This window comes from Cicer arietinum, chromosome 7 (assembly GCF_000331145.2).
Source record: "Cicer arietinum cultivar CDC Frontier isolate Library 1 chromosome 7, Cicar.CDCFrontier_v2.0, whole genome shotgun sequence".
NCBI classification, from domain to species: Eukaryota; Viridiplantae; Streptophyta; class Magnoliopsida; order Fabales; family Fabaceae; genus Cicer; species Cicer arietinum.
This window is the reverse complement of record NC_021166.2, coordinates 20,941,117-20,965,487: the sequence shown is the minus strand read 5'-3', so window position 1 is coordinate 20,965,487 and position 24,371 is coordinate 20,941,117. Positions and strand designations below refer to the sequence as shown.

Genomic DNA, 24,371 nt, shown 5'->3' with positions numbered 1-24,371 from the left:
ATTCATGATTCCCATTGCAAAAGGCAAGTGTTTTTTATTAACCTTTCTCTGCAAGGAAAATAGGTTAGTGAAGAAAGTAAAAGGCAAAAATACTTTCATATTTTATTACTACAGCCCTAAGCTGTTTATATAGGAAAATAAATTATAATAGTAATAATGACAATCATAAAATAAAAATAAATAGAATAATATAAAATAAAAGAGAATCAAATCGGATTTCTCTTGTCCTTGCATATATCCTTGTCTTTTAATCGACCGAGTGAATTTTTCAAACCAAGCCCTTGGGGATTGCTTGAGACCATAAAGAGATTTTTGTAGTTTGCCCATATTTGAACTAAACTTGTCTTCAAAGTCAGTAGGGCTATCCATGTGTACTTCCTCCTCCAAATCACCATTCAGAAAAGCATTTTTTACATCAAGTTGGTTAAGAGACCAATCTAAATTCACCACCAAGGACAAGATAACTCTGATAGTGTTTAATTTGGCAATAGGAGCAAAAGTCGTCTTTGTGTAATCAATGTCATATGTTTGAGTAAACTCTTTAGCAACCAAGTGTGCCTTGTAGCTTTCAACTGTGTTATTAGAATTATATTTGACAGTAAATACCCATTTACAGCCAACGGTAATCTTTCCTGTAGGTAAAGTCATGACTCTCCACGTTTGATTCTTCTTAAGAGCTCTCATCTCCTCAAGAACAATTTCCTTCCACTTTAAAACTTTTAGAGCCTATTGTACATTTTTTAGAATTTCTACTGCAGACAACTAAGAGGTAAATACAATAAAAGAAGAAGACAATTTTAAGTATGACACATAATTAGACAAATGATGTTTAGTGCATGATCTAATAGGTTTCCTAATTGCAATAAAAGGTGTATATCAGGATACTCAACATGACTCTTAAAAACAGAAGAAAACTTACCTGTATCAGGACAATGTGTTGGTTCATCTATTGGTTCAGAATCTTGGAAGGGTCGAAGAATGGGTCTTTCATTTATCTGTTTATGGTTTCTTCTTTCAAAGACATTTCCCTTTCACATAGGGTCAGTGGTAGTAAACCTGCTTTGTGTCTCTTTATCTGAGTCATTATGTTGTGGCATTTCAGGTGGTTCTTCACTATTATCGAGATAAAAAATTTGTTCATTGTGATTTTCATTTAAAATTGTCGCCTCCAAATCTGTCGGAACCTCATTCATAAGCGGATTGAGTTTTAATATGGATTCTTGACATTTTCTTTTGGTGGATCAATATAAGTCTTAGAATTTTGTGACAACACTGTATCACCTAAAGTAATGATGTTTTCAAAAGATGAATCTTTCTTAAAATTCCCTCTCGAAGATGAATGTCACTAAAAAAAATGTTGATTTTCAACAAAACTAACATCCATGGTTACAAAAATTCTTTTTTATTTCGGTCAAGAACACTTATACCCCTTCACTTCTGCAATATTCGCACCATGGTTTCTTATTTCGGTCAAGAACACTTATTTCGGTCATGGACGTTTGCAATGTTCGCACCATGGTTTCTTTCCATCTCTTTTCCCTTCTTCATTCTTAATGACCACTTCTGGTTTCTCACTAAAACCATCGCCGCTGCCGCCGCTGCTACCCATAAGGGCCGCCTTCCATGGGGTATTGTGCGGCATTAGGTAGACGAAAAAATGGGCCGGGTCGCAAAACGGGTCATACATAAATTAAAAACAAAATGTTGGTGTCTCCAACCCCACAATATGCTGGAAAACTTTACAGAACCCTAACCAAGAGCTCTAGATACTATGAAGAAAGTTAAAGACAAAAATACTTTCATATTTTATTACTACAGTCCTAAACTGTTTGTATAAGAAAAAAAAATTACAATAGTAATAATGACAAAATCATAAACAAAATAAAAATAAACAGAATAATATAAAATAAAAGAGAATCAACTCTTATTTCTCTGGATTCTTCAACAGGGTAGTGTGTTACCTAATTCCAAGTTTCCCCTACCAACAAATAACTGGATCCTACAATTCCAATGGGACATATTCACAATCCAGGTTGTTCAAAATGGTGTTCCCCATTGGAAGAGGCGTGAATTTCGGACTAATCTTTATCATCAAGGAAGATAGAGGGACAGCCATGGTGTCTCTCTGCTTACTGTGATGCAAGTATTGCATTCAATAAGTTCTCCCAAATGTTTAAGAGTTTTAGTAAGTGTCATAATTGTACCGGGTTCAGTTCTGTGCTGTGGTGACCCGTGTATAGGTAACACTTCTTTATATCCACAAAACTGTAAGGTAATTAATTTGATTCTTTTTTCCTCCTCCGGTCCTCTCATATTTCTATCTGTTCGGCTATTTTCTTGTGATATATATAAATTTCTATCTTAATTTGTATTGGAATTTTGGGCAATTTGAGCAGAGTGAAAGAATGTGGTGCATGGGAAATTCCATTGTCTAACTCATTGTGGCATTTTTGAATTGTGTTTGCAGGTTGGGAGATGTTTTGTCTTCTTTAACATCGAAGAAGGATATTATTCCTTATGAAAATTCAATGCTAACAAAACTACTAGCAGATTCACTTGGTATTGATATTTTCTTCCTATTTCTATTTATGAATTTGTTTCGGCAATTATTTGGTGTTTGAGTTATCAAATTAAACGATGATGTAATGGTAACAAAAAATTCCTTTGTCTATTAGAATGCTAGTTAGGTGATACTTAACCTCAATTAATTAGTCAATTAGAAATTAGTTAATGTGTCAAGTGGGTAGTGAAGTATATAAATAAGAGACAAGGGTTAGAGGGCGATCAACTTGTCATTTTTAAATTGTTGTGCTCTTTGGTAATTTGGGAGGTAGGAGCCTCAAATATCTGCTATATTGTTATGTACTAAGATATCGAGTTCTATCAAATGGTATTAGTGCGTGCTCTGATCATAGAGCTGTGCTTGTGGGTAATTTCAACGGTGAATTCAGAAGCTGTGCAGTATTTAACAAGAGAGCCAACAAAAACCTATGGCACAAGCACAGACCATAAAGAAAAGGAATTAAGGGAAGGACCCAAAGAAGAGGCCAAGGAAGTCGAAGCATAAGTGGGGATGAAGGCAGTAAATACTCTGGAATTAATTGATCAAGATGGGAGGACGAAACTAGAAATGCCAATGTGAGAAGATGCAAGCGAGTTGTTCTTCAAGTACTAGAGAAGCCGAAAAAAGTTTCAAAAAACAAGGAAAATTACACTCATTTGTGATCATCAGGTTTCCTTGCATTATTTTTCAAATTCGGTGTTCTATGAGGACCAACCACATTACGATAGATTTTTATTTCATTAGGGATAATGTCATATCTCCCGACATTACCACTAGTTTTTGTCAATCAAATGACCGATTGACAGATTTTCAGTCTTCACAAAGTCAGCGAGAGTTCCTCAAATCTCTCAACAAGTTAGGTGCACATGATTTATATGCTTTAACATGAAGGAGAAAATTAGAAATAGTGTTGATCGGGTAATTGACTATGTAAACTATGAGTAATTTCTATGTGTGTTTCTTGTGTATCTAATGAGATCGCACACCTTCTATTTACAATGATGCTGCAATAATTACATTAAATGTCTAAGAAGTTGTATTGACTAGGACTACTAACAATTAGTCTAGGATATTGCACAACCAAGTAATAATAAAAACACACTGAATTTTAACACTCCTCTTCATGCTAAGGCTTACTATGATTTAAGCTTTGTTAAATCAAAATATTCTCATAGAAATCGAAACTATGTTTGACAATTGTTGGACTAGTTTGAGAAGAGAAGGTACCATGGTGAGGGCACCATTAATGATTCATGTATGGTGTGATCATCAGGTTTCCTTGCATTATTTTTCAAATTCGGTGTTCTATGAGGACCAACCACATTACGATAGATTTTTATTTCATTAGGGATAATGTCATATCTCCCGACATTACCACTAGTTTTTGTCAATCAAATGACCGATTGACAGATTTTCAGTCTTCACAAAGTCAGCGAGAGTTCCTCAAATCTCTCAACAAGTTAGGTGCACATGATTTATATGCTTTAACATGAAGGAGAAAATTAGAAATAGTGTTGATCGGGTAATTGACTATGTAAACTATGAGTAATTTCTATGTGTGTTTCTTGTGTATCTAATGAGATCGCACACCTTCTATTTACAATGATGCTGCAATAATTACATTAAATGTCTAAGAAGTTGTATTGACTAGGACTACTAACAATTAGTCTAGGATATTGCACAACCAAGTAATAATAAAAACACACTGAATTTTAACACTCCTCTTCATGCTAAGGCTTACTATGATTTAAGCTTTGTTAAATCAAAATATTCTCATAGAAATCGAAACTATGTTTGACAATTGTTGGACTAGTTTGAGAAGAGAAGGTACCATGGTGAGGGCACCATTAATGATTCATGTATGGGAAAGAGTCACCACCAGATTAATCGTCTGGGTGAATAAATGCACCACTAATATGATTCATGTGAGAATAGAGTCACCACCGGATTGATCGTCGGTGAGAATAAAAGACACCACTAATATGATTCTTATGTGGGAGAAGAGTCACCACCGAATTGATTGTCGTTGAGAATAAACTTGGATTGTTTGAGCAAATGGTCCTCACGACCTTGATCTAGAAACCATAGCTCAACAGCAGCAGCCCAACCTGCGTGACTGGGATAACACCAATTTTTCGCAAGGAATGAGAGGAAGAGTAGTGAAACTGAAAGTGGAAGAGGAGGCAGCAGCAGATCCGACACCAGACATGACGATATATGGGAGTTGAAAGATGAGCAGTTGCTGAAAAATCACAAAATGATGAAAAGACCCGCATAAGGTGGCAGAGGGGCTTCCGCAACGACCGACAATGATATATAGTGGCGGAAACAAGTGCACGTGCTATCACGCATGGGTTTGGTTGCGGCGCGTGGGGCCCACTCGCAGAGAAGGTGGAAACGCGTGGCGATGTTGGTTGGCGATGGAAAAAGCACCGTTGTGCTTGTCGGAGGATTGCGCGGCGGTGTGTGGTGGTATAGGATAGTGGGTTGCATTGGAAAATGTGCAATTGGTGTTGGCACAACTGTAATAGTGTAAACAAGGATAAAACTATGGAAAAATGTTGGTTATGGTGCAGCTGGAAAAATGCGGAGTTGATAGTGGTGGCACACTGGAAAGAAGACGCGGGGTGGCAGAGAACAAGAGCACACAGTGGCGGCGGTACTGACACATTGGTAATGGTTTGGCTGGTTGCTAGAAAGGCCACCGGAGTTGACAGTGATGGACGGTCGTATGTGACCAAAAATTAAAAAACAGCTCACATAATCAAAACCTGCTCTGATACCATGTAAAATATGAGTAATTTATGCGTGTTTTCTTATGTGTATAATGAGATCATACACTTTCTATTTAGACTAAATAACACCCGCGGTCCCTTAGCTTAATTTCAGTTAACGTTTTAGTCATTTATTTATTTTTTTCCAATTTGGTCATTTGTTTTAATTTTAAGTGACAATTTGATCTTTTATGTTTTAAAATGTCAACAATATTATCTTTTTTTTTACAAAAATTCATCAAAATTTTCAAACAAAATGCATAAAATTAACTATTATCTTCAATATAATGTAAATTTTATCAAATTCATAATTTTAATCTTTAAATAAACTCATATTTTTATTCTTTATTTGATGAATTTGATGTTGTTGGAGATTAAAATATGAGTTTATTTGAATATTTGAGATATGCATTTGATGAAATTTTCATTATATTGAAGATGATAATTAATTATATGGGTTTTGTTTGAAAATTTTGATGAATTTTTTGAATTTTTGTAAAAAAAGGATAACATTGTTGACATTTTAAAACAAAAGATCAAATTGTCACTTACAATTAAAATAAAAAACCAAATCTGGAAGAAAAAAAAAAGATAAAGGATTAAAACGTTAACTAAAATTAAGTTAAGGGACCGCATGTGCTATTTAGCCTTCTATTTATAATGATGCTGCAATAATTACATTCAATGTCTAGGTAGTTGTATTGACTAGGACTACTAACAATTAGCTTAGGATGTTGCACAATCAATTAATAATAGAAACACATTGAATTTTATCAGACTCATTATATGTTGTGTATTATCATGTAATTAGGGTATCCATAAATCGTTGCATTTATGACTCTTAGTGAACACAATATCCATTGGTGTGTAATGTGATCACGTAGATTCCATCACAACGCTCATTTATTTTCCTTCTGAACACAACCCAATAAATATAACGTACTTATATTCATGGCAGTGTTGTCAAATATCGGCCATGGCAGATTGTGGTGGCAAATTATTTTACAATTGCCATGAATAATTTGTGAAAGATGGCAGTGCCTTGGTGGCTTTATATGGCGTTTTTTTTGGCTCTCTGCATGGTTTGTCATCCGCCATCGATAACATTGATTCAATCATGAAACGGAAGAACTATTTTTTGGATTAAGTATACCTGTGAATATTCCTAGATTTGTACAGCTTCCTAGATTACTTGTAAATATTCCTAGACCATACAGTTTCTTAGGTTAGTGCTAATCAATTAGGCATTCAATGTATTTATTGTAATACCACTATAAATACTAGTTGTGTGATCGGAGTTAAACACACAAATTCCAATTCAATATTGTATCAGGGCAACTTCAATCCCCAAAATTACTTCAACGCCAAATCTTTAGTCTGATAGTGTAGGACAAGTGTCGTTTGAGTTGATGGATGACAACCTTGTGATGATGATGTCATCTACATAGACAAGCATGTAGAGGCAGGTGGTTGGTGAAGAATGCACGAGGAAGAGAAAGTAATCAATTCCACATATGGTCATGCTATACTCTTGGAGCATAGTGCTAAACCTCCCAAACCAAGCATGAGGAGATTGACTGTCACTTAGTAAAATATAAGGTTCTTTCAGGAGAAATTGCAACTGATTTTGTTGGTTCAAATGATCAACTTGTTGATATATTTACTAAGTTCCTTGAAGGAATTGGGTTGAATCTATTTGTAAGAAACTTGGTGCATATGACATGTATGCTCCATTTTGAGGAGGAGTTTTAGAATTAAGTAAACCTGTTAATATATATTCCTCAACTGTACAACTTCAAAATTACTTGTTAATATTCCTAGACTTTACAGTTTCCTAGGTTAGTGCTAATCAATTAGGAAGTCAATGTATTTGTTGTAACACCATTATAAATATAAGTTGTGTTCTGAGTTAGACACAAAAATTCCATCTAATTCAATACAAAAATTCCATCTAATTCAATGCATATCAACTATGTTAAATTTTGTATCAAATTGAGATACGGCTCGCATGTATCGTAAGATATTGATAACCATTCTTATATACTGTATTTACATATGTTTCAATTGTGTGTAGGTGGGAGTTCAAAAACTCTGACGATTGTGAATGTTTGTCCATCTATTTCAAATTTATCTGAGACATTGATGTCTCTCAATTTCTCTGCTAGAGCTCGAAATTCTGTGTTAAGTCTTGGTAACAGAGATACAATAAAGAAGTGGAGAGATGTTGTAAGTTCTCATTCCTATTTCTACTTTTGATGTTTTATCCATCTGTATGACTTTTTGATGGAAGCATTTTGAAACCTTAATAATTACTATGGTACATTACATGTGATAAAATTGTATTAAACATCACATCTGGTTAAATTGTATGTGGATAATGGATAGATTGATGCCTAGTTTAAACTATGACTTGTGATGGTTATAACATCCCTATTTATATTCTGCGTTGTATTTGTCATGGTTTTATAGGCCAATGATGCTCGTAAGGAGTTGTATGAGAAGGAAAAAGATATTCATGATCTAAAGCAAGAGTGTCTGGGACTCAAGCAAGCACTTAAAGATGCTAATGATCAGTGTGCTTTGCTCTTTAATGAAGTACAGAAGGCATGGAAAGTTTCCTCTGCATTGCAGACCGATTTAAAGGTTTGGCAATTTATCTAGTAACAGGTCATTGGTGGTTTGACAATTTTTTTTTCTTCAAAATATGGCATGCTTGACTTGTGTTAATCCACTGAGTCATATTATTTTCTTTTCATGCTGCAAAATGTTAGAAGAACAAGAACATTTAAATGAGTTTTTTTGATTGAACAATCACAATCATAGATTGTATCAGGTCCTCCATTTTGCATTTTCTAATATCATATTATGGTTTAGGTTTTGCTGTAGTGGGTTTTCTTTCAAATGATTCACATTTTAGGTTCTAAGTTTGTAATAGAAATAATTTCCGGATATAATAAGGAAAAATAAAGAAAAGTGAAAGAAAATATTGAGGGATACATGAAAGATCAATCTTTAAGAAAATGCTGTATTCTGGCCATATAAGGACTAATTTGATCATATTTCTAATTGATGTGGAATCTCAATATGTTCGACGTCATTCAAGAAATAAAAAAAATATTTTCAGTTACCCAATACCTTTTGAGGTTCTTAACAAATTGGTCCAAGCTGTTCGATCTCTTAGAATGAGGTGGTGCTCTTGAATGACGTGACCGACAATCATGGATTGCGGCCTTGTTCATGGGAGTCCAGAGTTTCTAAGCATATGCTGCTTCAGTTGATTTAGAAGCAGGAGATTGTTCTTGAGGATAAAGAAGTGAATAAATAATTGTTTGTGGGTAATGTGATGCATGATAGAACCAACCGGATGGAGAACACAAACGGTAGTGGTTCTGAGTGTGATTGTGACACGTGCAACTTTGCAAGGTGCAATCTTCAAGGCCAACAAAATGAAGTTAAGATGAAGGTTCTGTTGGAGATATTATTTTGAAAAGCTTCTGTTAGAGATTATGAAATATAAATATAATGTAAAAACCATTCACGAGTCTTCGCCCAATAGTTTAAGAAGCTTTTAAAGTAGTTGGTCCATGACACGACAGGTTCAATGGGTTTGTTAGTTCACTCTTCTCTGCCTGTTTGATGATTGGTTCGGTGGATTTTCAGCTCACTGCTGAGGGATTTCTGATAGTGATTTTTTGATTGTTTGATGGGGCCATTCAATGTTCTCAGATTTGGTCAAGCTAAAATATGGGTTGGAAGTCCTAACATTGTCGTTTTGGGCATGTTCGGTCTTATTTCACATTTCTATGCAAACTTCCTAACTCCTGAGCTAAGTTACACTTCTAGGCAAACGAGTTTCTATGCAAGTTGACTCAGTTTTTACACCAAACATCATACATGTCAGCTAGCAAGTTTGATTACTATGGCTGCAGCCAGATGCAGCGCGGATGAAAAGAGAAACAATTGGAGTTGTACCAACTGAACTCAAGTATTAACTTAATAGGCGGAGACCACAGATTAGAGATCAATATTTGAGACAATGCTGTATTTTTTAAATGTTACTATATCTTCAGAGAGTTCTAATATTTATACAGTGCATTCTCTGTAATAACTCTAACAATTATAGCACATGCAGGAACACCTTAAAACAGTGACTGCGCACACATGCACTAGACTCTAAAACTTTGACTTATAAAGATAGCTATTACTACTTCCGGTCTTTTTTAAAAGAAACAAATAAATTATTTTTTTTTGTCCTGATAATTAGAAGAAACACAAGACTAATTTTCAGGAGTATTAATTGTTAGAATTCATTTTATACCCTTATTTATGTTAACTGAAAAATCACTTATTCCATGTAAATGGGATGCATTTAATGAGTTCTGTGGATATTTTGCAAAAAAATTTAACATTAACTCCTTCAGATACTGTTTCTTGATCTTAATGATTTAGTCTTTTGTTTGTGATTAAAAGGATGGAGGTAGTATTTGGACTATTGTTGTTCTTATTTCTGCTTAAATATATATTCTCTTTTTGTCATTTCTATCCATGAATTGTTCTTGAAGATTAATGGCATGTGTGCTTTGTTTACTTAAGAGACTTATATATTGTATTGCAAAATGACCCCTAATATATGCATACATTTATACTCTTCTATCAACACTTCATTATTTGCGTCGAATGTAGAGGCTTCAGAGTTGTCAGTCAACTATATATTGCTTTTACCTTTTGCAGTCAGAGCATATTTTGCTTTCAGATAAGTATAAGACTGAGAAAGAAGAAAATGCTCAGATTAGAAATCAAGTTGCTCAGCTGTTACAGTTAGAACAAGATCAAAAATTGCAGATACAACAGAAAGATTCAACCATCCAAAGTTTGCAGGTTGGTCCTATCTTATGCTAGTTTGCATGAAATATTCATTATGCACTTAATGGTGTGTAAGTCCAATTTTTAGTATTTTAACAACTACAGCTTCCTGACAGGAAGTAAAAAATAGTCTAACAAAATGCCAATAATAGATATTAATAATTTAAGTAGAATGAATATAAAACAATTTTCTTCACTGGGATGCTTTATCTTACATATTTATAAATTTATAAACTATGATTAAACCTTAAATTCTTCACATTTTTTCCTGACCCTTCATTTTTCACACCTTTTGCTCTTGATCTTTCTCCCCCTGCTGGAGCCTGGAGTTTTGGTTTTCTGTTCATTGTATGCATCCAATTCAACGGCACCTTTGCATCTGCTTCTATGACATGCTGTCAAGCACTATATATCATCAAATTTATGTGCTAATGGCCTTCATAGTACCAATGCTGTAGGAGCACCACTTATGTCACACTTTGGGTCTTTTCACTGTAACATATTTGTCTCATTAAGTGGTTTGAACAACTTTGGATGGTTAAATCACACCCTTTCTCAATCATCTGATTTGTTGAAGTTGTGGTATTTTAGAGAAAAGGAGGAGAGGAAATAATAAGGGTTTGAATATTATTTATAACAGCTTTATGCTAACTTGATTACAGAAAACTCAATACTAATATCTATTTATAGAGAAATATAGACTCAATTCTAAATCAAGAACAAATCATAATAATAATAATATTAAGAGATATTCTAAGATAAATCTATGATTATAAATTGATAATAGAAAATAACTCAAGATACTCTAATATAATATAAAAGATATTATAAGATATTTTCTAATATTCTTACACTCCCCTCCAAGTTAAAGCTTACTAAGCTTTAGCTTGTTACATGAAAACAATGTTTTGCTCTGCAAAATAATAAAAAAAGATGGAAAGGCAACTTAGGGATGCAAGTGAAGTCAGAGAGAATTGCTATAAATATAGCCTAGCCAGATAGCCGAAATGATTATCAGCATGAGAGAAATTCATGGAAAGCAATTCATGTGTTTGTGGAGACGTCATCGTGTGAGATTTCATCGCAAGAGAGAGTAGCAGCACGTGAGAGTGCGTGTAACTGCTTTTGGCGACACATTTTCGGGCATGGGGTAGCCGAACGCAAAGATCGGCACCTTATTGAAACCACTCGTACTCTCCTTCTTCATGGTAATGTACCATCTCGCTTTTGGGGCGATGATGTTCTAACAGCGTGCTATCTTATAAATCGCATGCCTTTGTCTGCTCTTGATAACAAAGTCCTTCACTTGATCCTCTTTCCTGGTACCCCTCTTCACTCACTTCCTCCTCGAGTCTTCGGATCTACATGTTTTGTCCATAATCTCACTCCTGGTCTTGACAAACTTTCAGCTCGATCATTAAAATGTGCCTTTCTTGGTTATCATCGGTCCCAAAAAGGTTATTGTTGTTATTCTCCTAATCTTTGACGATATCTCATATCGGCTGATGTCACATTTTTTGAGTCTGTTACATACTAGAGTTGCTTCCTAATCCTTTGTCTGCAACTATTCCTCTGGACCTACCAAAGTCTATTTCACCTTCTCTTTTACCACTAGAGCCTATTACGTATGCTCCACCTGAGACACCTCCGGGGGCCCCTCACATTCTCCCACTTAAGACTCCTCTTTTTGATCCTCCAACTGTACAACCTCTTCAGACATACCGTCGTCGTCAACCACCATCGGTTGTACATGTCCCTACACCTGTTCTTGATACCGAGGTCATTCTAGACGCTCCTTCATCGCCACCTCCTTTATTGGATCCGACCCTTGGTATTCCTATTGCTATTCGTAAAGGTATACGTCCTACTTGTAACTCATCCCCTCATTACATTGGCTTGAGTTACCATCGTCTTTCTCCTTTGCATTATACTTGTTTGTCTTCCCTGTCTTCTGTTTCTATTCCTAAATCTCCACATATCGTCGTCGTCAACCACCATCGGTTGTACATGTCCCTACACCTGTTCTTGATACCGAGGTCACTCCAGACGCTCCTTCACCGCCACCTCCTTCTTTATCGGATCCGACCCTTGATATTCCTATTGCTATTCGTAAAGGTATACGTCCTACTCGTAACCCATCCCCTCATTACATTGGCTTGAGTTACCATCGTCTTTCTCCTTTGCATTATACTTGTTTGTCTTCCCTGTCTTCTGTTTCTATTCCTAAATCTCCAAGTGAAGCTTTATCTCACCCAGAGTGGAGACAAGCAATGATTGACGAGATGTGTGCACTTCAGGGTAGTGGTACATGGGAATTGGTTCCTTTACTGTCTGGAAAGTCTTTAGTAGGATGTCATTGGCTTTATACGGTGAAAGTTGGTCTTGATGGTAAGATTGATCGTTTTAAAGCTCGTTTGGTGGCAAAAGGGTACACTCAAGTTTTTGGCCTCGATTACAGTGATACTTTCTCCCCTGTGGCTAAGATGGCCTCTGTTAGACTACTCCTCTCTATTGCAGCCATCAGACATTGGTCTCTACATCAACTTGACATTAAAAATGCTTTTTTGCATGGTGACCTTGAAGAAGAAGTGTATATGGAGCAACCACCTGGGTTTGTTGCTCAGGGGGAGTCCTCTACCATGGTTTGTCGACTTCAGAGGTCTCTCTATGGTCTTAAACAGTCTCCTCAAGCTTGGTTTGGTAGATTTAGCACAGTAGTGCAACAATTTGGCATGATTCGAAGTGAAGCTGGTCATTCTCTTTTCTATCGCCACTCAACCCAAGGGTACATTTACTTGATTGTCTATGTAGATGATATTTTCATAACTGGTAGTGATCGGCAGGACATACTCCAGTTGAAACAACATTTATCTCATCAGTTTCAAACTAAAGGTCTTGGCAAGTTCCACTACTTCTTGGGTATTGAGGTAGCCCAATCTAAGGACGACTTAGTAATTTCACAAAGAAAATATGCCATGGATATTCTTGAAGAGACAGGTTTGTTGAATGCCAAGCCGGTTGACACTCCTATGGATCCAAATGTCAAACTTCTACCTAATCATAGGGAGCCATTTTTAGATTCAGGGAGATACAGAAGATTGGTTGGTAAATTAAACTACCTCACAGTCACCTGTCCAGACATTTCTTTTGCAGTCAGTGTGATAAGTCAATTCTTAAACTCTCCTTGTTAAGAACACTGGGATGCTGTGATACGAATCTTGAAATACATTAAAGGTGCTCCAGAAAAAGGTCTAATTTAAGAACACAGAGGACAAACTCAGATAGTTGGTTATTTAGATGCCGATTGGGCAGACTCACCCATTGATAGGTGATCCACTTCTGGGTATTGTGTACTTGTTGGAGGAAACTTAATATCTTGGAAGAGTAAGAAACAAAGTGTAGTTGCAAGATCTAGCGCTGAAGCTGAATACAGGGCTATGGCATTAGTGACCTGTGAGCTCATTTGGTTGAAACAGTTACTCAAAGAGCTTCAATTTGAAGAGACAACACAAATGACATTAATATGTGATAATCAAGCAGCATTGCACATTGCCTCTAATCCGGTTTTTCATGAGAGGACCAAGCATATTGAGATAGATTGTCACTTTGTAAGGGAGAAGATCGAATCAGGTGAAATCACCACTACTTTTGTTAATTCCAATGATCAATTGGCAGATGTATTCACTAAGTCCCTAAGAGGTCCTCGAATCAGTTATATATGTAACAAGTTTGGTGCATATGATTTATATGCTCCAGCTTGAGGGGGAGTGTTGAAAATATATTTATATTTATTACATATCATGTAAATAGGGATAATATCTCCCATATTTATTTTTGTATTTATTGCCTTGAGCCTATATAAAACAGACTCCGTTATGTCTCTCTCATTTCCTCTTATTCAACAATAATAATGAGAGATATTCTAAGATATCTCTATGATTATAAATTGATCATAGAAAATAATTCAAGATACTCTAATATAATATAAAAGATGTTATAAGATATTTTCTAATATTCTAACATGATTTATAGCGCAAACAAATTGAGATAACGTTAGTCCTATTTGTAATTATATATGTGATCATCATTCTTCATGCTTGCCAACCAATTTATGTAACCTTCTCTGCTTTTCCTCTTTGATTCAGGTCAAAATGAGTTCCCTTGAAACTCAGCTTAGTGAAGCTCTTGGATCCAACAAAAGTAGTTCAACGTTTGTTTCAGAGCCAGAGTCTGCAGCTCTATCTGATTCCAGACCAACTGGAGATGGCACTGTGGTGGCCAAAAAATTAGAAGAGGAACTCAAGAAACGTGATGCTCTGATTGAGGTCTGCTATACTTGACAGTGGTGTCTGATAGTAGTAGTCTACCATTTTTTTGACCTATTAAATTATGGTTATTGTTTTTAACTTCTTTGATCTCCAACTTTTGTAGTTTTTTGCATAATGATATTTTTTTTATAATTAACATTACTTAATGGCCATAGCACTCTGCACATGACATCTCGTAGATACAAAATGATGTACATACAGATATAGAAGCATAATTTAAGAATGTGCTGACCTCCATGGTTGAAAGAAATAATTTAGATAAAAAAGCTTTTGAACTAAAATGAGGACAGTAAATGGCTCATTTCCCTGGTGGCTCCAATAATGCATGTAATGAAATGGGAAAAAATAAAGCTAAACCTGAACCAAGAAATATCAGCTTAAAATTTTGGATTCTTTAGATATTTTTGAAATTTAATTTGTCCATTCTAACTTCTTATTGGTTTGATGAGGAGCTTTTTTATGTTTGAATTTTTGCAGAGGTTGCATGAAGAAAATGAGAAATTATTTGATAGATTGACTGAAAAAACATCTGTGGCTGGGTCACCTAAGGTAGGAGAGTTTCGCACTTGGTTAACTTCATACCATCGGAAATTTCACTATTTCTATGGATAATAATGCTTCTCTGTTTTATTACTTGTTTCCTAAAGTTGGCACCTTATCTTCAGCCGTCAAGTCCACTATCTCGTGAATCAGTTAATGTTCAGCCTCAGAATATTAAAGGGTAGAATCTATTCTATTTGTTGTAAGATTTGCAATTTCCTTTTACTCTTTTTCAACGAATAACTAATGGCTTTAGTCTCACTTGCTTGAATTAGGAATGGCACTAGCGACACCACAACAACAAATTCTATGCATGCTCTTCCTTCACCTTTGACCGCCGATAAGAATGCTGGAACTGTTGCTTTGGTTAAATCTGGCTCTGAAATTGTCAAGACTACCCCTGCGGGTGAATATCTTACTGCTGCCCTAAATGACTTTGATCCAGATCAATATGAAGGACATGCTGCCATTTCCGATGGTGCAAACAAGCTTTTGATGCTGGTATGCATCAGTGATCTTTTTCTCATTCAGTTTGCTGAAAACAGTTTTATTATAGCATTTGCAAATATGCTATTTCCAGTTTTATATTAGTCTTTAATGTGTCAAGCATAAGCCTCATGAAAATAATGATTAAGTTTTTGGGGGTTCACAAACCAACTATCCTAAAGGCTTAAACTGCTCAGTAAAACCACATTTTAAAACTGAAGAAGACTAGCCGGTTCAACTTATTTTTAACTAAAAAAAAAACGGTTAAATTAAACCAAAAATCAATAAAACTGTGGGAAAGTTGGTGGTAAAGAACAGTGTGAACTAATCAGATTCTATTTTTTTTTCTTTTTATACTTTGGTGTAATTTTTATTTTTTGTTTTATTCAAAACTACTTTTAAGCCAGATAGAAATGTCCAATGTTAAGTTACAAAAACCCATTTACATGGACCATTATTAACCATTATATATTAATTTGTTACCATAATATTAAAAGTGTAAATTTAATTGTCGTGGTTTAATCAATAAATTTTGAACGCGTCGTTTCACTGGTTTAACGAACTAACCTTAGAGATAAAAAAACTGATCTTACGAGATAAATTAAGATACTCTAACATAACGTCAAATATTTTATAATATTCAATAAGGTTTGTGCACAAGAATAAACCACCAATCAACCAACTGTAGAAACCATTGCTGATTTTCACGAACATTAATTAAACCAAACTGAAATGATATTGGGCCAGACATTGTCCTTAATCTGAAACAACCAACTTAATTGAGATAGGTCATCTGTGATTGGTACCGACGATTCAATCTTAATGTTGTTGGTTGGACGGCGAGACTACTGGAAACTAGACAGTGTGGTAGGACCATGACTGGAAAATCTGCCATTGAAGTCCAAATTTGACAAAGTAGAAAGCGTACTGGATCATATAGATGACCAATGAACAACAGACAAGCCATTAGTCATTTGGCTTGAGACGAGACAGAAACAAACAATTAAGATGTGCAAAACTAGACCAGAAAGAAATGCGTAGTAGCAAACTAAAGATTTATGTAGGACCAGAAAAGGGCACACAAAACAGAATCTCACATGAACCAGAAAGTTGAGATGAAACAGAACTGAAAACAGAGAGAACATTAAACCAAGAAACAACCTGATACATCTAGGACACATTAACTGGGCAGAAACAAAACGGGAAAATATCACGACACAAAAGCAGAAACTGAGAACCTGCATAATTGTGCAGTGCTCAGAAAACGTGCAGGAGCAATTCAGCAGAAACAAAAGGAGCACCAGGTCACGACTGTAACAAAAAGAAATTGTGTCTCGCTGTCAAGAAAGAACCAAACCAAGACAGATCTTGGTAGAGATGAGAGAGGCAACAATGGTGCAGAAATAATGGGCTAGAAAGGTCCTTGGACGCGCCACCATGTGTAGCGGAGGCAGTAAATGATTTTTGAAATCACTCATACTCTTGAGGCACGTTACTAGAGTCACAGAGAAAGAATGGTGTAAACAATGGAATTTATTGATACTCCAATGGAGAAACTTACAGCAAAAGAGAAAGAGAAAATAAATCTAGTAGAGGGTTACTACTAGCCTAGCCAAGTGGCTCCCCCAAGAGACTAATCTCTCACCAATAACAGAATTCCAAGATGATTCTCACTCACCACATTATTCTTCTATAGAACAAATTACAGTGATACAAGACTCCTAATCCTAAATTTATAAGGAAGTCCATAAACAAATAATGAATGATAATAACCAAGTAATAGAAATTAATCTTAAGAGATAATCTTAGATATTCTAAGATAAGAAATTGATCCTACTAGATAAACAAAGATACTCCAACATAATATTTAAGATATTTTCTTATATTCAAATAGAACACGACATCCTGTGATACGTAACTATTTTCCTGAAGAATAGGGAGACCAGTATGCGTGTGTGCCTTGGCTCAAAGGTATTGTTGTTGTCGTGTGACTTGGTGGTCATAAGTTCAAATCCAGAAAACAACCTCTCCATTTGCGGGGGTTAAAGGTTGTATACATCTACCATATCTAGACTCCACCTAGTGGGAGCCTTGTGCACCGATTCACCCTCCTTTTAATTTATAGAGTGATATCCTTTATGCGAGGTGAAATAACCAATAAAGAGACATTCTTCAAATTTAATGTGTAAGCAATGTTTGTTATAGAGACAAATTGAGGGAAAACATGCAAAACCAGATGTTCTGTTGGAAATATCATAGCAGCGGGAATTATTATACTTCAGTTAACGGAGCATTCCTTTTATTTGAGGAATACATAATGTCATCTCCTCAAATTAAGGAGTGATATAATCAATAATAAAGTAAAAACGGATACCCATAATAAATAGGGAACATTCTAATATCTTTTACAGGTTCGAAAAAAGGAATAATCTGGTGGTTGTGTCTTTAAATTGTTCTTTCAGTGTCCATGTCATTGTATCTGTGTCACATGTTGCATTGGTGGTAACTAGTTTTGCAATCACTTTAGGTTGTAGATTCAATTTTATCCACAAAAGATGCAGGGTTAAAGACACCAATTCCTTGATGTTGATTGCTCTGGCTCTCAAATAAGATGTCTGCACAACTGGACTAATACCCATATTGACAGATTTTTTAATATTCATGTCCAGCTAGAATTTTATGTGCGTATTTAAAATTGGTGCAGGTTTTGGCTGCTGTCATCAAAGCTGGTGCCTCTAGAGAGCATGAGATACTTGCTGAAATTAGGGATGCTGTTTTCTCTTTTATTAGGAAAATGGAACCAAAGCGAGTAATGGACACCATGCTTGTTTCACGTGTTAGAATTCTGTATATAAGATCTTTACTTGCAAGGTCCCCAGAATTGCAATCAATTAAGGTAATAACAGGTAGAGGTTATTGGATTTCTCTTCAAAAGAAATATGATAAGGTTTTGACTGTGTATTTAATCAAGTCTAGTTGCATACCTTATGTTAATTTGGTGAGTTTTGCTCATTTGATTTGGAAGGTCTTGCCTGTCGAGTGCTTTCTTGAGAAGGCTAATACAGGGCGCAGTAGAAGTTCCAGCCGAGGGAATAGTCCTGGAAGGTCTCCTGTGCAATATGTTGATGAGCAGATCCAGGGATTTAAAGTGAATTTAAAGCCAGAAAAGAAGTCCAAATTTTCATCTGTTGTCCTGAAGATGCGCGGGATTGATCAGGTTCCTGCTAAAACCTATCATTTTAGAACTTCTGTTGCATATAGATTCTTCTTTTTGCCTTATTTTCTTTGCAATTTGAATGCTGAGCAGGACATCTGGAGACAGCAGGTGACTGGTGGGAAACTTAGAGAAATTACTGAGGAAGCCAAAATATTTTCAATAGGTAACACGGCTCTTGCTGCACTCTTTGTACATACTCCGGCAGGTGAGCTGCAGCGCCAAATTAGATCCTGGCTTGCAGAGAGCTTTGACTTTCTATCTATTTCCGGAAATGATGCATCTGGGGGGTCAACTGGTCAGTTGGAACTTCTTTCAACAGCAATTATGGATGGTTGGATGGCTGGACTTGGTGCTGCGCTGCCTCCACAAACTGATGCTCTTGGCCAGCTATTATTTGAATATTCAAAACGTGTCTATACTTCTCAACTACAGCACTTAAAGGTGTGCCTCATGTTAGATCTGCTTAGAATCTATTATAAAGGCATAACTCATAAGTTGATACTGGATCTAAACTTTTTCATCTTGGGTTTGAGTTGAGAGATGGTACTCTTGCAAATTATGAAGTCTGGTTACATCAAAAGTATCGGTGTTTGGCATATATCCAATACCAATATGCGTCCTATACTTCCCAATACATATCTAGAAAGTATCCAGTAATTATTTTAATTCTTTCTAACATATTTCCACCAATACTTCTCAAATACTTCTTCGATACTTTTTACCTACTAAAACACAATTGTCATATGGATAGGATAAATCTCCGATATGTCTTACTATACACACAATTATCTGGTTTTGTAACACATTCTTAGTAGAAAGAATATATTCTGATATAGGTGGGGGAAAGATATATAACTATGTCTCAAGTTTTGTTTTTTTTTTTTGTAAACTGATCATATTTTGATTACTGATATGCTTATATATTAATCAGTAATTAGCAATGTGAATGTTTCTTTGCCAACAGTGAATTTATGTTGTCTATAAAAATATACACAAATTTTTGTTAATGTATCTTGACTTTGTAATCTTAATTTTTAAAAATTTCCTTTATTCCCACATCCGTGCCGTATCATATGTATATTGGGCATTGGTTTCTTAGCTTACAAACCATGTTCATCATTAACCATACAAAAATAACGGTCTAAATAAAATGTGTCTAGCTGCTTGCTTTGACATCTTTTATGTGAAAAGGTACTTTTGAGCGCCCAAAGCAGCATATAATTTTATAATGTTATTTTCTCTAATTTTTTGCATTCATCTCATTGCCTAATTAATATATGTGAGAGCTGCAGTTGCCATCCATGACTAGGAGTAACATTTGTATTATTTGTTTAATTGAATGTATACCTTCGACAGGAAAAGAGGGATGAAACATTTTTCACTTATTCCTCTTGTACTTCAGCATTTTCTGATGTTATACTCCTTAACTAATGTTTGAGCCTCTGTTTTTTAAATTTGGTTATCAGGACATTGCTGGTACCTTGGCAACAGAAGAGGCTGAAGATGCAGCACAAGTAGCCAAGTTGCGTTCAGCTCTAGAATCTGTTGATCATAAAAGAAGGAAGGTGCTTTATTTTTTTCAACTTTTAAATATGCATGGCAGTAATTGTTATATATGAATTAACCTCTGCATATATCTAAAGTTCCTGCATGAGTTCAAGCCGTTGTCTTTGCATTAGTAACTAGATGAAGGTTGCCAATAAATAGGTAAGGTAATGGAAATTCTATTTTAGAAAAATTGGGATAAAACCAATTATACTTGAAAACCACAAAACAAAGGCATGCAGAGTCATAAGGGTCCCCGCCCAAACCCGCATGTAATGTTTGGTTTCCTTCTCCTACACCCATGATATCAATTTTTGCTTTTGCAGCCACTGCAATTGTGGGCAAATGGTATTGACACAGTTGAATGCATATTGGTGGTATTGGCACAATTTTGAGCTTCTTCCACATGTAAACCTTCTAGACCCACTCTCAATCTCACATCCCTTTTGCCCCTCCAAAATCCCACTTCCTCTCAGTTGAAGTCATAGGATTTTTTTAAAGAGGGAAAAAGAATAAAGGCTTCGAATTATGAATAGGGTTTTGATATGATTGATGATTTGATCAATTGATATAAAAAGGCTAAACACTAATTCTAATTAAATTGGAAAACTAATCATGATAATAACGAAGAAATATGAAAACTATTCCCTCCGACTCACAAAAAGTGTCCTATTTGGGTTGTGTGTGGTTCTTAAGAAAATGCTTAGTTTAGTTGATTTTAATGGTAATATAATGTGTTATGACTAAAACACCCTTATAATTGTAGTTAGTGGAGTAGTTAAGTATGTTAGATATAATAAATAAGGGTATATTGGTGGTGTCAGAATATTAGAAAATATCTTATAAGATCTTTTATATTATATTAGAGTATCTTGAGTTATTTCTTAGTGTCAAAATATGTTTTTGTTTAATATCCCTCAAGTATAGGGATTCAGTTATATAGGAGTACTAGTAGGGATTTAGTTATATGAGTACTAATAGGGATTCAGTTATATAGAAGTACTAGTAGGAATTTAGTTATATATGAGTACTAATAGGGATTCAGTTATATAGGAGTACTAGTAGGGATTTAGTTATATATGAGTAATCATAGGATTTGGTTGTTTAGTAATCTAGTATAAATATATCTGATGTATTACCAATATATTGAAGATTCAATAAATATAATTTTATTCTAATTCTTGACATGGTATCAGAGCAGGTTCTGATTTTGTGGACATTTGCACCACTTTTTTCAAAAATAAGGCATCTGAATTCTGTAAAACCCAGTCCCTTAACAACATTTGCACCTTGCACAAGAAAGCTTACATGTACTAGAAGAACAAGAAAAGCTATGAAACCAATAGCAACAATTACCACGTGAGTTGGAACAAACATCACATGCTTGTTTAGATTGGAAGCAATGCCAACAACTGGCAGATGAACTGCTAGTTGTATCTAACTCTTCCTTATATGAGTCATGTCTAGGAGTATTTGTCTTCTCAAAACTATTCCTCTCTGTTTCTGTCAAAATAGGGGAGCCACGGTCACTGCTTTTTGTATGGCTACAGGTGCAACAACTGCAGAACAACCACCCGCAATGAGAACACTTGCAGCTTGGCCATGTATAACAGCAGGTCGGCCATTTATGGTGGCAGAACACCCAGCTATAATTACAACATAAGCTGAATCGTCGTGAATCCTTGACACACTTGACTTTGAAGACTTGGAGTTTGCATCTTGATGAAATGTCTCTATGTCGTTGTGGTTTTCACTAAGCTTTTGGTCAAATTTGAAAGATTCTTCTGATGTTTCTATTGTTTTCAAATTCTTTATGTCAGCACTTTTTCTGGCAGTTTCTATCTCTTCAATTGCAATTGATGGGGTTCGATTAAAGATACTTAGTTCTTCAGGTTTGATCAATTCTTCCGACATGCATAATTCACCAAACTTAAAGGTATGTTATTTGGAAAAACTATGGTGACCTATATGAATGCTAAATAATGAGTCATTAGAAGCAATACTCCATTCCAATGGATTATTATTTCTTTCAAAGATCGAAGATCGAAGATGGAATCCTGGCAGGTTCATATCTTCCCGATCCCGATCGATCCATCATTTGGATAGGAGGGCTTGTAGTAGGTGGCATACCCTTTTGGCTGTAGGCCAAATTGTAAACTTGATATATTGATGTTGGAACTGGAGGGCTAATGTCAACCTCAGATTTAGGAGAGCTAGCACTGCTAGAAACATAATTTTTCCCAGATTTTGATAAAATTGCAGATGCATCAGATGCGGTGAATTTCAACGCATCTATTCGAAAGAAATCATCTGATGATGTTTCTGACAAAGAAGAAGAACTTGACCTCCTACCCAACGAAGATAAGCTTTTGGTGCCATTGATATCTATTCCAGGCTTTAATAGGACTCATGACTTATTTCCGAGAGGCAACTGTACATACTCAAGAGCTGTTGGGTTTGCTTGTCAAATGTGAAAATAAATTCAAACTCATATCAAGATTGGACTCAACTCAAAGATGCCTAGCAGGTTTCCACCTGTTATTTTCTACACCCCCAAGGAAATTGGAGGGCTTGGAATGTTGTCTATGGGTCACATTTTGATTCCACAAAGTGACCTACGATACAATCAGCAAACAGACCTTGGTGTTTGTGCAGAGTTTGGGGGTTCTGCGTTCAAACCTCTTTTTGAGAATGCAGAGTCAATTGTGATTGGAAAGGAAACTTTCTGTAGAATGTGTATATTATTATGAGTGTTCATGGTGCGATTGAGTCTAAAAGAAGGTTAAGCAGTTGTGGTGTTGGAGCTTCACCTGCTATTCCTGTTTTTTTTTGTTCTTACATTATTGCGTGAGAATGCATGCACCTGTCTCCAGTTCCCCTCTGGAAGTCCTTTCATGATGTGATGTACTGTTCGTGCCTTTATCTCCCTGAAGCATGCCGCTCTCTCCTTGAAACATATTCAAGTTTAAATATTTTGAATCTCCAATATTATTGTTTTGAAGCTTCCAAATGCAGTCTTTTAGAAGAACGGAGCTTGCTTTGTTCAATTGCTTGCCATGAATTTCTCTCAGACTGATGATCAATCAGGCTATCTGGCTAGGCTATATTTATAGCAATTTTCTCCGACTTCAAATGTATCCCTGAGTTGCCTTTCCATCTTTTTTATTATTTTGTGGAGCGAAACATTGTTTTGTTGTAGCAAGCTAAAGTTAAGCTTTAGCTTGAGGGGGAGTGTTGTACCATTGCCGGCTGGACGTTTTGTCAATAGGAGGAGGGAGTGTTTGAGTGACAGGAGTAGAATCACCGGGTCATTAGGTGGGGAACAGATGGGCCAGAATCGCTAGTACCTTGTTCATTTGCCATTTCAGATTCAGCTTGGTTATCGTCTTCAGATTGTGAAAATTGACTATTACTACTTTCACCCATGCTCTGCTGGAAGTTTCAGACTTAGAAACACCTGAAACCTTGTCAGACTCCTTAGATGCTTTACTATTTGCATCTTGAACCTTTCTTGCAATATCTGCTTCCTTGTCAAAATCATCTTTAGAAGGAACATCTTCTACTACGACACCATTGGTATCACTATCATCTCCATGATCAGATTGTTTGTCAACATGCTCGACATCATCCTCAGTACCCAGTCAACAGCTATGAGACGAGTCCCAAACTATGATCCATTGAGTTTCCGAATGGCACTTTCATGTGGCCCTTGCTTCCGCATAAAACTACCGCCTTTATTGTGGTTTCTATTTTCCTAAAATCTTAACCACCTTAATTGTGGTCCTTTTGCCACCTTCATTGCGGTTTCCATTTTCGTGAAATCTTAGCCACCTTCATTGTGGTCCTTTTTCCGCCTTCATTGCGGTTTCTATTTCTTAGCCACATTGTGTCCCTTTTTGCTGCCTTCATTGCAGCAACTTGAGATTTCTTTTTGGCCTAATTTGTACTCCATATAATTCCTCCCATGACAATCTTGCAGATCTTCTAACTAAAGGGATAAACAGTAGCAACTTTGAAAGAATTGTATTCAAGCTGGGAATGGAGAACACCTATTC

The 24,371-nt window shown here is 35.8% G+C and overlaps 1 protein-coding gene across 4 annotated transcripts in view; it reads left to right on the top strand.

Annotated features, from left to right (window-relative positions):
• LOC101494415 (kinesin-like protein KIN-14B) overlaps positions 1–24,371 on the top strand; it is a 38,268-nt gene that overhangs the window by 4,901 nt on the left and 8,996 nt on the right. Inside the window, exons 9-22 of one of the 4 annotated variants that reach the window (XM_073363416.1) lie at positions 2,468–2,559; positions 7,412–7,563; positions 7,807–7,980; positions 10,069–10,215; positions 14,346–14,525; positions 15,006–15,077; positions 15,176–15,249; positions 15,344–15,569; positions 18,259–18,450; positions 18,580–18,771; positions 18,862–19,212; positions 20,238–20,336; positions 21,518–21,675; positions 21,867–22,110. In XM_073363416.1, coding sequence (XP_073219517.1) covers positions 2,468–2,559; positions 7,412–7,563; positions 7,807–7,980; positions 10,069–10,215; positions 14,346–14,525; positions 15,006–15,077; positions 15,176–15,249; positions 15,344–15,569; positions 18,259–18,450; positions 18,580–18,771; positions 18,862–19,212; positions 20,238–20,336; positions 21,518–21,675; positions 21,867–21,984 — 2,227 coding nt within the window. In that variant the 3' untranslated portion in view covers positions 21,985–22,110. Of the gene's footprint in view, positions 1–2,467; positions 2,560–7,411; positions 7,564–7,806; positions 7,981–10,068; positions 10,216–14,345; positions 14,526–15,005; positions 15,078–15,175; positions 15,250–15,343; positions 15,570–18,258; positions 18,451–18,579; positions 18,772–18,861; positions 19,213–20,237; positions 20,337–21,517; positions 21,676–21,831; positions 22,111–24,371 lie in introns of those variants that run through there. The other 3 variants (XM_073363415.1, XM_004509627.4, XM_004509626.4) reach the window with 3 other exon arrangements.